Source organism: Colletotrichum jinshuiense, chromosome 4 (assembly GCF_051148585.1).
Source record: "Colletotrichum jinshuiense chromosome 4, complete sequence".
In the NCBI taxonomy this organism is placed as follows: Eukaryota; Fungi; Ascomycota; class Sordariomycetes; order Glomerellales; family Glomerellaceae; genus Colletotrichum; species Colletotrichum jinshuiense.
In genome coordinates this window covers 4,022,638-4,035,659 of record NC_139311.1, presented here as the reverse complement: position 1 = coordinate 4,035,659, position 13,022 = coordinate 4,022,638, and the positions used below count along the sequence as shown (strand labels likewise).

The 13,022-nt window shown below is 55.6% G+C and overlaps 3 protein-coding genes across 3 annotated transcripts; all 3 read right to left on the bottom strand.

The window, feature by feature from the left end:
- Positions 1-1,020: 1,020 nt before the first annotated feature.
- EsH8_IV_001004 (Zn(II)2Cys6 transcription factor domain-containing protein) lies at positions 1,021-2,395 on the bottom strand (the record flags this gene model as incomplete). The annotated part of the gene is made up of 3 exons (XM_083265894.1): positions 1,021-1,893; positions 1,951-2,184; positions 2,246-2,395. The coding sequence occupies 3 exons, from the start codon at positions 2,393-2,395 to the stop codon at positions 1,021-1,023; spliced, it is 1,257 nt and encodes a 418-aa protein (XP_083124789.1).
- Positions 2,396-5,291: 2,896 nt separating this feature from the next.
- On the bottom strand, positions 5,292-7,238 carry EsH8_IV_001003 (uncharacterized protein; the record flags this gene model as incomplete). The annotated part of the gene is made up of 4 exons (XM_083265893.1): positions 5,292-5,427; positions 5,490-5,742; positions 5,804-6,834; positions 7,012-7,238. 4 exons carry the CDS (start codon positions 7,236-7,238, stop codon positions 5,292-5,294), a joined length of 1,647 nt encoding a protein of 548 aa, XP_083124788.1.
- A 1,093-nt stretch (positions 7,239-8,331) lies between these two features.
- Positions 8,332-11,706, bottom strand: EsH8_IV_001002 (uncharacterized protein; the record flags this gene model as incomplete). Its single annotated transcript, XM_083265892.1, has 7 exons — positions 8,332-9,442; positions 9,492-11,230; positions 11,281-11,346; positions 11,401-11,419; positions 11,473-11,531; positions 11,586-11,651; positions 11,704-11,706. 7 exons carry the CDS (start codon positions 11,704-11,706, stop codon positions 8,332-8,334), a joined length of 3,063 nt encoding a protein of 1,020 aa, XP_083124787.1.
- Positions 11,707-13,022: the final 1,316 nt, after the last annotated feature.

The window sequence follows — 13,022 nt, the reverse complement described above, 5'->3', positions numbered from 1 at the left end:
AATTCGGTTTCAATATTCGGGTTTATGGACTTGGATGACGGGGCACTGGCCTTGGTAACCTGGGCGGTTCTTCCTTCCGTTTGTTATTTTGTAAGTCGCACTCGACACCTCCGGTCCCCGTATTACCAGGGATGCCATAATGACGGCTGTCCTTGAGGACGGCAAAGGGCTGTAGTGGACTGGCGTAGAAGGCGGGATATTTACGTGTGCATATCATATGGAATATCTGTACGGATACTACCTCGACGAATATATCTCGTATTCAGTAAGCTAGTGAATCGTGATGTATAGAGGCGAAAGAGTAGAAAGTTCGGCAGTGGGAGCAATAGTGACGATATCGCCGTCGCCGTCCTAGAGGTAAAGTCTCCGAGCTCCGCTGCCGCCGCTTCCAGCCTGCCCGTATTTATCCTGACCGAATAATCCGGCACTAGGGCTAGGAGCGAGCCGGGTGCTTAGCAGAGGGAACCTGGCGCAGTCTCGACAGACACCGGCGTGCGAGGAGTCTCCTTCCCAGCCCACGTCTTAAGTTGCTGAAGCACCCTTCTGACACCACCTTGGGACCGGTTCTGCATTTGGCCCCAGAAGTAAATATGCGCGATATTATTTCTGGAGGCTCCAATAATCTACCAAACCTCCTCAGGCCCCGTGCCTCTACTTCTCTGTAGGAGCAGTATGTTGGTGGCTGCATTGGACAACCCAGAGACGCCTACTATACCGAGGAATTGATGAAGAAACTTGGGATTCACGTCGCTCCCAGCCCTACTGTCAGATCATTCAGTTAGAATACGGGCAGACGAGAAGCGGCAGCAGAGGAGCTCGGAGACTCGATCTCCGGGACGGCGACGGCGATATCGTCACTTTTACACCCACGTCCTGGGACGATACGTATATTGCCTACAGGACGCCGATCCTCTACCCACGATGCCCAGATTTGAACCAGGAACTACATATAAAAAAAACCGCGGCCGCTGAAATCTTTTGAATTCTGATTATGAATGTGCAGAGAGGGGTGCAGCACTCCTAGGATCCCACTCCTCTCACCGAGACCGCCACGCCTCTACTCTCCAGCTCGCGCAAGGTCAAGCCCTCCATGACCTTCGACCTCTCCGAAGACCACCATGTCTCCTCCCCCAGGAGCAGCCGCGAGGTCCTGTAAAAGTGGTGCATCACAAGCAGGGCCCTCGAGTCGTTCGCGCCGATCATGTCCAGGAAGCGCCCGAAGCAGAAGAGCGGGAAGGCGAGGACGTAGCGCTCGATGTCGGTCCTCTCGAGCGGCGGGAAACCAGCATCGCGATGCTTCCAGAGCGCCATCATTACGGATAGCCGCTCGACGATGCCTCGGAAGGCGGTGCGCTCCGCATCCCCCTGGTCAGGGGGGCATCCCCGGCCCTCCGGCGCGTGGCCCGGGCTGCTTCCGGGCGTCAGCTCGTCGAAGCGCTCCATGAACGCCTCGACGATGCCTTCGCTGTCCATCCCCTGCTCCGCAACAGCCGTGTCAAGCGCACGGCAGCGGGTGTCCTGCCACATTTTGGCAAAGATGCTGTTGGTCCCCTGCGCCCTCGTCCCCGAGAGGAACACCCTCACGCCGGAGCCCAGGAGGAAGAGCTGGTCCCCCGAGAGGTCCAGGGGACGGCGGCCGTCGCCCCCTCCCGGGGCCCGCGGGAGCTCCAGGAACTCCAGGTTGCACCACGCGAGGTAGTGGATCAGCTGGGCCATGAAGAAGAGCGGGTCGTAGTTGTCGAGGTCGTCCCCGCGGTCCAGCTCGGTGCTGAACAGGGCGCAGCTCCGGGATACGAGGGCCATCGCCGCCTGCGCGTACGCGGGTTCCCGCGGCCGCAGCATGCCGAGGTGGCGCGCGGAGACAGCCAGCATGGCGGTCATGAGGTACTCCTCCTGCAGCCCTTGGTGAGCGAGGGCGCTGTACGTGGTTTTTCTTTTCTTGGCTCATACCTTGAATGCGAGTGGCGTGATGGCGGCCCATATTTCCGCGAAGCAGAGGGACGGGGCGGTTGTGTGCTGGAAGTGGTGGAATAATTCCATGTGAAGGAGGTTCACGGGCCCCGAGCTGTCAACGGGCGTAGGTGCGGGAGATGAAGCCTGCGTCTCTGGCGTCGCGGACTTTTGGGACGATGCGCATGTCTCGTTCCGTCTGAGGCAGTTTGTACATGGGAGCTGCTCGTCACACTGAGTCCGGGGTGGGCATCAGCAGGGAAAACATGGGCAGGATAAAACCGAAGAGACGGACCTTTACTTTCCTCTTCTTACATGCCACGCACCCGCCTCGGCTCTTCTTATGGTTCTTCTTCTTTCTGGGCTCCGCGTGGGCGGAGTCAACGAACCTCAGGGGGAGTGTGCCTTCTGCATCGGGGGAGGTGGATGAGGTTAACGCCGGCATGATGCAGATGATGCAGCGTGACGATTTAGGTATGTGTCTTGATGCCACCCCTCAGGGACTTTCTCCAGGTGCCCGTTCACGATGGGTGGATTCGATCCCCAGAACCAGGGGGGTGAGCTTCTTTGGCCGCTGGGATGGCTCCTGGGGTTATGACAGCTTGAGTCAGACTCTATTAAAAAGATTAAATCTCAAATTGATTCCTCGAGCTTCACGAAAGGTAGGATTGTTCGATGCCGCGAGTGAAGTCTGGATATCCCTAGGCACCAGGCTGCCAGCTGAAGTGATATTTCGCTTTCCCAATCGGGAATGCGAGCGAGCTAGGGGGATTAGTAGCCGAGAACGGCCTAATGCCCCGGAATCCCTCTAGCGGAGCCAAAACTGCAGTGACCGGGACCGGGAAGCCATGATTGGTGGGGTGGTCTAAATGACGTCATAAATACCGGTGTTTATTCTAGAGAGCCGACACCGAACCCGTTGTTGTGGAACAAGAACCCCCTATCTGCCGCCTCCTGCAACGGGTACATGTGAATTGCCTCATTGTATTTTCTCATCTTCGACATGAATAAAAGGTCGCTGCTCATTTAGCAATCGGCTCCCGAGGTTGATGCTCGGTCGATTAGCTAAGAAATCCTGCCTCGCAGTGTCCGCACACTACTTGGAGAGCAACTCCGAAGGGCATTAAGCCATTGCTATCTGAAATGAACCTCTGGATATCAAACTCTGTTGGTTATTACAATTCAGTTTCCTTCCGATATGAAAGGGCCAAAAGGTATCTATGAACCATGGGGCGGGTGGTTGGGTCCCACGATCCTGGTCAACTCAAAAATGAACAGCTTCGGAAGCATGGCCAGATGGTAATCGGAGAAAACTTTGAAGTGACCATATCTCCATGCCCCTGCTACAGCCATTTATTTGAACACCATGGAGTTCCGTTTATTGGGCTTTTTATTCCTCTGTTGAAGCTATATGTTATATCTGCCTTCAAATCGCATAGGTCAACCAGTTGCTGGCGATCAAGTAAGCTGGAGACTAACCACCCTAAGAGGCTATTCCTTTTTGGCCTCAAGAAAAACCTCAACGAGCATTGAAACTAAAGCCTCGGCGTATTGAAGTATAAGCAGTGTATAGTCTTGAAACGAACGAGCGACTGCAGACCGATTAGCCTTGTCAGGTCGCCAAGGTCCAAGTTAGGGCGCCGAAGCCAACAACCACAATGGAACCCACTACGTTCGAACAAACCATCAAGCACCAGAGTACTCAACTTGTTCTGGAAAATGCCATGGATACAAGCGACGAGCTTCCTGTCGTCAATGAAGAAGACACCGCTCCCCTGGGCCCCAAATTCCAAGGTGACCTCCTCATCTTCCCCAAGCATCACGCGTGCAGTCTTCCATCAACCGCATCAGTGGGACCGCCGAGTCCATACTTTCTCAACCTCTTCACCGACGCCTCGTTCCCAAAAGGCAAGTACTGCCCCGGTGCGTCGAACCCGTCGCAACCAGCCGGCGCCGCCGTCTTCTGGAAGCCGTGGCCATGCCTGGGAACGGACCAGTGGCACTCGCGCGCGTTCCAGATACTGGCGTGTCCGGACTTTCGAACGGCGGAGCTCTTTGCCGTTGTCACAGCCCTCGAGACGGCCGTGCTTCTATCGTGCCTCCTCCCAGAATTGAGGCTGGTGACCGTGTTCACGGATTGCCAGGATAGCATCCGCAGGCTGATGGCGGCCGAGCAGGACGCTTCCGACCAACTAATAAAGCGTGCCGTGGACGTATCTTTCGAGCTGGATGCCAAGGGGGTCAGGGCTCTAGTTCGTTGGTGTCCCGGCCACGTCGGTATCGAAGGGAACGAGAAAGCCGACGCGCTGGCGAAGGAGGTCCGGTATTACAACTTCAGACACCTGGTGCCAAAGAAACAGCCGGATTCAATGACAGGATACGAAATCTCGGAAGAATTCCTGCAAAAGGCACGCCGTCACGAATGGGCCGGATTTAAACCAAAGACAGCAGATAATCCGGACCGTAGGGAGGAGTCCCCAACATATGGTAATGCAGGACGTACTGAGCAAAGGAACGAAGTGCCACACAAGGGAGATGGTCTATCTCAACCGTCCTCGGAGCCCCTGAGAACCACGGAAGTCAAGCCTCCAAAAAATCTAAAACGTTCCTCGAGTGGGGTGAACGAGAACAAGCGACGCAGGAGGTTGGTGCGAAAGTATTTCAAGAACAACACCTTTCTCCCCCGGGATAATGAGGGTAACTTCACTGGCTACGCCGCAGCATTCATGAGATTCATAACGCAGAAGAGGGTCCCTCCGCAGCTGCCTGGTCCACAGGAGACCTACAGTACTGACTTGAGAACCAGTCAGGCATTAACCGCACGTGCTACGCAAGATGATGAGTATTCTTACGCATCCCTCGCTAGTATATTAAAGTGCATAGAGATCGACCGCAGACAGCAGGCTGCAGTTCTCGTATCAGACGAGCCAAACCGGAAACCATATGGCTTTAACGAAGACCAGGTAGAGTCCAGATGCAAAAGAGAGGCGCGCAGGATGGTGGGGCGGCTGTGTCAGTTGGTCAGATGGAACAAGGGCGGCACCTTCACCAGGATGATTGCAAGAGTCGCCGAAGTGATTTTCACAGCTGCGCGAACATCGAGCCCGAAAGGGGCCCGAGAGTCTGCGCAGGAAGACGAGAGGAGATTGAGGGAGCAAAATTGGCAAGAAGGCGAGTCTTCTGATGCATCCCCGCACGGCAGAGAGGAGACTGTGAGCCACGAGCGTAGCGAAACTGTGAGACGAAGCCCAAGCCCGGACGAAACAATGTAAATGATGGCTTCCTAACCATCAGTGACAACCATACATATAAACCCAACCCAATTCAAGTATCGAACACCATCACACATCTCTCTTGTCGGGAATCCCCTGGTCGTGGTTTGCGTTGACGAGACGTTCAGTTGCCGTCTCGGTCTTGTGGAACCTCCAAGGCTTGATTCCACGCTCGAACAGCTCGTCCAGCTCGGCAGCGGAGCGTCTATTTCAACCACGTTAGTGACACCGGTCGCCATAGCTTTGACAAACGCGACATCAACATACCCCTTGGTCTCAGGGATGATGAACCACATGGCAACCACAAACGGGAGGCCGACACCGGTGTAGAACCAGGCCGTCTTGAGCTCCCAGTTCCAGCGGTTTCCGTCAACCATGTAAGGAGTCAGCACATTCATGACAACCCCTGCGACGGCTGTAGAGGCGGCACCGAAGCCGGCAGTGTAGGGTCGAAGCCTCTGCGAGGAGATCTCGCCGATGAAGCCCCAACCCGTCGCCCCGTTGGCGGTCATGCCAATATCTGTCCACAAATGTCAGCCCAAGAAGTCAAGCACAAGAGGAGAAGAGGAAGAGAAACTCACTCCATAAACAGGCAAAGGTAACGAGCAAGACAAATGTCGGGCCCTGCCTCGGCACGACCCCGAGAATCCCGATCGCCACGCACGCGGCCCACGACAGTGTCGACCCGGTGCACGAGATCCAGCGCCGCCCGACCCTGTCCGCGATCATGATAAGGACGAGGCCTGACGCGATGTTGATCCCCGAGGTGATGCACGTCGCCTGGAAAGGGTCCTGGATGCCGGCCTGCTTGAAGAAGTAGGACGCGAACGTCGAGAACAGCGTCAGCCCCACAAACTGCTGCGTCATGAGCGTCCACAGCGCCGTGACGGTGCGCCGGCCGTCGACGCCCCTGAAGATGGCGTGCCACTTGACGTTCCTCTGCATGCGCGCAACCTCGAGCTCGTGGTCGACGGCGATGACGAGCAGCTGGAGCTGCTGCTCCAGGTCGTAGTCTTCGACGCCGCGGTACAGCCGGCGCAGGCTCTTCCTCGCGGAGTCGAGCTTGCCCCTCGTGACGCACCAGGCGGGGGACTCTGGGACCAGGGCGTAGATGATGATCATGAGGCCGATCTGGCTCCATTGTGTGTATATGGGCGTCAGCCAGTCCTCCGGAGCGTACTTGGACATGACCTGCAGCGCCACGGGTGCGAAGAACTGCCCCAGCGCGAACCAAAAGTTGTACGCCAGCAGCAAGCCGCCGCGGATGCGCGTGGGCGCCACCTCGGCGATGTACGTCGGCACCGTGGACTGCAGGCACCCTACGCCGACGCCGGCGAGCAGCTTCGCAACCAGCCAGACGGGCCAGGTACGGGCCAGGGACTCGCACAGGACGCTCATGGAGAGGACGAACCAGTACCAGTACATGGCGCCCTTGCGGCCGAAGCGGTCCGAGAGGAAGGGAACGGTGGTCATGCCGATGATTTGGCCGACGGACATTATGGAGCTCCAGGCGCTGAGGATCGGGGCCGCGAGGTTGGGCTCGCCGCTGGCGGTTGTCTCCGTGGCGAATTGTTTTATGAACCCAGGGTTGGCTATGATGTTGCCGTTGATGCTTTTAATACATATCATCAGCTAGTGGTTCAACAGCCTCTGCCTTCCTTTTCTTTGTGATATTTTCTTCACAAATTGTCTCCCTCGTCGGGGGTGGAGACATGCCTCGGACGGTTGATTCTGCCAGTTATGGCTTGAAGTTATAACAATACTTGACACAGAAATAGCCCATACTCACCCGATTTGATACCCATCCGTCGCAGCGCTGAAGGCGACGGCAAAGCAGGTGGCGGAGCAGAGCTTGAAGGCCTTCATGGTCTCCCACAGCGTCAAGGTCTCGTAACCGGATACACCTTGACCCTTGGCGGCGGCGTCGAGGGACGCATGTTTGGGGTTGCCATCTTGGTCTTCGGGCACGTTATCAGCATGCTCCAAGGCGACTTCCGCCTTCTCTTCTTTCTTCATCTTGCGCGAGGGTGTAAGTGCTTCAAACTGCTGCTGCTGCTCGAGAAAGATAGGGGTTCCAAAATAATGGATCAACGGAGTGGAAGAGCAGCGGCGAGAGAGGCAGAGAGATATAGGGCTGACGGCTACGATTTACAACATCTACCTCGGACTATCGAGCCATTTTGCGGGGTGAAATACGCCGTCTTTAAACCTGTAACGGACGAGGTGGATGGATGGGCGCCAAGGATTTACCCCGGATTACGCGGGGGAGGCATCACAATGATACCCCGAGACAACAAGGACTCAGTGCTGATCTGTCAAGAGTCTGGGGGAGGGATGGAAAGATGGTCTCATCGATGGCTGTTCTGCTTCACTGTGTTCATTCGGTTTGCATTACCCCGGCTTCGTCCTCAAACCAAGGCCGGCACTTGGGGCCAAGACCTTACCAAGGAAAGGGGGGTAGGTATCTTCTAACCATCCCCGCAATCTACAGCTCAACAGCACCAAAGCACTCCAACTTTTTGACTTCTCAAATAGGATGCTCCACTTCAACCCCATGGAGAAGCGGTAAAATACTCTGTATTAGGAAACAGATTACTGAAAGTTTGGCCAATGGTTCGAATGGCTGGGGTTGGCATCAAGTATCGCCTGGCGATCGCCACAGCTACTCTCCAAGACCCAAACCTCGCCGGATAAGCTTACCGGCATATCTCTGAACCACCGACATATCAGAGAACATTGTGGGAAGCATGTGATTGAACAATCAACTTTTTTAGTTTTGGAGAGTCTATAGTCCTTGTCCCATGTAGCTAATATGCAGACCACATGCGCCTCCCAGAACCGCCCAATGCTTGAAACCCTTTCCAGCCGGCCAGTTATACCTCTCCACCATAATGGAAATGTGACCTTTTTTCTTCTTTTCAGTTACCATAACACCCTTCTCTTCTGCCAAGTCCGTTGAAACAAACCCTTTCAGTTAAAGAAACTCCAACCAGTTCTAGCTGGGCAGCTCATACCGCACCCGGATTTTCTTTGCATCGTCATGAGCAAAAATCTATAATTACAGTGAACGCCGGGGTAGTCCCTAGCCGGGGATGATTTGGTACTCCGACTACTTGCGCCGTCTTGTCTTTGGCGCCGGTGCGGGCTCGGGTGACGGCTCAACGGCCTGTCTCTTCTTGGTCGTCTGCTTCCTAGGCCTTGGGGGCGGCGGTGGCTCAGAATGAAGATGACCCAATTCCTCCATTGCCGTCGTGTTTTCCCAAGCAAGACAGCGGTAATTTGTCGGCTCCGGCGTCGGCTGGTGATTGCGACCTCTCGTGCTCATCCGCTTAGAATCTCTTCTGTTTTCCTTCTTCTCCTTTTCCTCCTCCTTCTCCTCCGGCTCGGCGCTGGCGAGGTACTTCTTTCGATTTTCCATGTGCTGGACAATCTTATCCCTGAAAGCCACGATTTCCTTTCTGAGCCTCAGCTCATTAAAGCCGCGAGGATCCAGCCACTTGAGCAGCTCATCAACCTGCTCGGGCTCGCTGTAGTAACCCCATTGGTGTGCGTTGAAAACGCTGGTGGCGCCTTCTTCCATTTTCTTGCGTTCGGATACGGTCATGTCGAATTTCTTCTTGTACTCTGCTTGAAACTCGGGGTCGGCGTCGATGTAGCCTTCGCGCTCCAGATCATCAGGGCCTTGTACCCATATGCATCCGTTGGCGTATTCAGCGGCAGCGGTCGAGCTGTCCGGAAGTCCTCCATACGGCATTCCGTTTCGCTCAAACCAATAGTACCGGTTCCAGAACCTATCCTTGCCTAGGACACGAGTTCGACCACAGTCGGCCTCGCGCAGGTCATTGTCGATGACGGCAATCTCCTCCTCGCACTGCTTGACGAGGTCCTCCTTCTTCTGTATGTCTTTGAGGACCTTCAAGAACTGCTTCGATTGCTTGGGCACCTTTGCGGCTTCGGCGGCCTTCTCTTTCCTCTCCTTTTCCTCCTTGCGCTTTCGCTGCCTTTCTGCTGCACGGTCGTTGGCGCGTCGGAAATTCCTCCGCGGGGCTCCCTCGTCATCAGAGTCAGCTACTTCATCTTCCGCGTCAGCTGTGGACTCGTCCGCATCTGTCATCTTGACGTCTTCCTCCGGTTTGGTTTGCTCGGGAGGCGGTGATGGCGGCATGTTGTCGGGGAGTAGAATCTTGCGTTGATCATTGAGGGCACGCAGCTCCTCGATTCTGTGGGAGGGTCAGTATTAACGCAAGAATGATGTGATGATGCACTTACGCCTGCTTCCTTTGTCGCTGCCAATCAATCTTCTCCTTCCGGAATGCAGTCATTTGCTCGCTGCACTCCTCCATGTAAGTGCGCATAGCCTTGGTTTGTGTTGTGAGCATGCAAATAACCTGCAGCGCCTGAACCCGGCAGTTGGCGTCAAGGTTGGCATAGTGTTCCCGCACCGTATCCTGTGTGGGCTCCACATCCGGGGGGCAGAGTTGAGCGAGCAAATCTTCGCAGGACTCCTGAAGTCGCTCGTTCTTTGAAAGCTGGTGCAGTAGGCCAACCATGATTCTTTCCCAGCCGCCGTTCTGGAAATTTCTCTTCCTCAGTTCCTCGATCCAGTCGTAGTCTTCAAGGACGTCTTCCGCGCGATGCTTGATTTCGGGCTCCACATTTTGGCTTTCCTTTTCGGCAGCTCTCGCCTCCGCCAGCAGTCTCTCAGCCTCGGCTTTAGCAAGACTGCTTCGTGTGGCTCTTGCAGGTGGTCGGTCGGGCTCTGGGGTTGGCTCCTTGTCCTCCTCCTCCTCCTCTTCCTCAGAGTCCTCTTCTTCGTCGTCCAAATCGGGCAACGAGACATTCACCTTGCCACCGTCTGCCTCTGCGCTGACAAGCTGTTTCAAAACAGCACAATGAATCTCTTCAAATAACTGAACCGTGGTCTCCTCAGAAGCAACACACATTGATTCTACAAAGTCGTCAAATGTGAATGAGTCGAGTTTGAATATTTCGCAGTAGACGTTGAGCGTGTCCCAAGTCTCCAAGAACGAGCCCACCGACTTCATTGACAGCTTGTCGCGTATACTGGCGCTGCCATTTACAGCCACGTCGGAGCTGGTTGGGGGATCGTTGCAGAGGAACGCCAAAGGCGGTCTGATGATGCCCTCTCTCAACGGCACTTGCAGGTCCTCGATCGGATACTTTGGCGGCGGAGGTGGCGGTGGCGACTCCGGAGCAGTCATCGAATGAGGAAGCTGTTGATTCCGGAAGTTAAGCGGCAGTTGAAAGGGGTTCTTGTGCGGCGGCGCATGGAAAATGCCAGCCTCGGGTCCTGATAGCATGCCTGGTGATCCGTTCTGACCTTGCGGAAATTCTGGAGACTGGTGCTTCCCCTTTTGGTTCTTTGGCGCAGGTTTCAGTTCGGGTAATCGCGCAGGCCCGTTCTGCATGGCGCCATTGGCTCCGTTGGCACCGTTGGCCTCTTGCGTTGGGGTATGGCTTGCCCGCTTCTGGGCCTGCAGTTGCTTTCGCTCCATCAACTTGGTATCGTAGCGGAGATGAGGCGGGACTCGGGAGTCAATGTGGTATTGCGCCGCAACATCATGCCTCACAAGCCATGGCGCTCCGTTCCAGGCCTCGCGTGTCACAGTCTTCTTGATGAATGACCGTAGAACCGACTTCGTGAAGATCTTGCGATCGCGAAATATGTGTTCGTCGTCGACAACGGCTTCGACTCCGGGTCGATCGTCGAGGCTAACCGTGTATCGGGTGTACGGGGAAGTCTGTGTGCCGTCGGGGAGCACTTTGCCGCCGAATCGGGTCTTCTCTCGGACAACTCCTTGCAGTCTTTCGCCGTCTGCCGTGCTGACCGTCACAGCCTCACCCGGGTAGTAGTCCGCCCTGAATTCCTCAAACACTATATCGACGAGCGTATCGATTCGCGAAACCGTTTGGAACTGGACGCGACGCAGGACCGGGCCCTTGAGGGCTTCGGGAAAGGCCTGCTCGACCTCCTCGGCACCGGCAAGCTGTTATGTTGTCAGCATGTTTGTGCGGAAGCAGGACTGGAAAGACGGACTTCGCTTTTCAGAGCTTCGAAAAAGGTTAGGCCAGAGTGCCCTGTGATCTGGCAAATGAATCGCCGCTGCCGCGCTGCCAGTTAGTCTTGGCCCCTAGCCCCACCTTGCTGGGGACGTACCTGTTTGTAGAAATCCATTCTTCGCCGAGTTAGCTCGGAGCGCTCGCAAAGACACGAAAAAATAGAACTCACCTGGTGAGATAGTCGTCATAGTGGGCAAAGACCTCACCGGTCTGTCGGATATGCCAGACCTGAAGGCCTGGATCAGTACTCGTCGCATCGTTTGTGAATGTCACTTCGCGAACCTCTGCATTGTCATCCTTGATGTTTTTGGGTTGCAGGAACTGCACCGGTTTGCGCTTGAATAGAACCTGAGCTCTTGTTTAGTTTTGCGACCTCGAAAGACGCGTAGGGGACCCGTACCATGGTGGCGGTGGGCTACAATGGCATGGTCCGAAAGTCGGGGCCCGAATGCGCAGCGAGGCTAAATCCAGCCTTCCTTCTCTTCAACCGGTGTAAGTGGTGCTAGAAGATGCCGAGAAACATTTGCCGGTCGAAGCAGGCGCGTTGTGGTGGTCCTGGAGGATTGTTGTGGTCGTGGCCGGAGCAAGCGGAGGCGCGGTCGTGGTGTCGGGCAGGGTAGGACGGGTTGGCGGTGCACTTACACGCGAGACTCGCGGACGCGGTGCGGCTCGCAGAGGACGTGTCGGAGACCCTTGATGTAGGCGTAAATGGCCGAGATTGGTGGTCGTGGTTGTGGTCGAGGGCGGATGGAGGAAAACGCGCAGCCTTCAAGTCGTGGGTGAAACGTCGAGGGAAAAAAACAAAAGGTGGGAAAGGAGTGGTGAGCTTGGGGAGGAAAGGAAAAGGGAAAAAGAAGAAGGGCGCCAGTGAAAAGCGGTCCTGGCCCGCTTGGCCCGTTCGGCCCACGGTGCCTCCGCATCCCATCTCCCAGCGCTGCGCACCAGGCCTCCTCACCCTCCTCCACCCGCCACGACTCCGTCCACCTCGGGAATTCCACAACCGCGTCGTCCACCCGCGACTTTGTACTCGTTGAGCTCGCCGCGGCCGGGGCATTAGATTGAGCACTCAACCAACAATAAAGACGGCAATTTGGCTGTTTTATCACGGAATATGTCTGGTGCGTCGTCCGGCCTTGACGGGTAGGCTGTTTTTCGTCAATCGCCTCCTCGGGACCGGCCCCGGATGAGCACCATTCGACCACAACGGCACGTTAAAACGAGTTTTAAACCACTCAAATATACAATGGGCGGGCTTCGATTTGATTTAAACCTTTTCTGGAAAGTCTCCGACAACTATGCAGCGAGTTTTGTCGTGATATCAACTCCGGGACCGCCCGTCAAGGCCGCCCCGGTCCTCCGGTCTCCGTGTAAGTCATTTCTTCACGAATGCATTTTGCAGTAGTCAATTAAGTGAATTACGATATTGCATGGCCCAAACTGTGGACTGCATGTGTTTGTTTAGTTATTTCGTTTGTCAAGAGCAGACAATGGGTTGTGTCCAAGGGGCCCACGACCCCCGGTCCCCCTGCTCAGCCGTTAGCTCCAAAATGTTGTTCCTCGCCTGGGACATGGGCTAGTGGAGTTGGTGCTGCTGTCAGCCTCCGGACACGTGAGTCTCGAGTTTTGATTGGTTCCCGGCTTCGGCGCCCCCACGGGACGAAGCGTCGCTTTTAGACTTCCGGCGACTGAGCCGTCACGACTGGCACGCGAAAGTTTCGC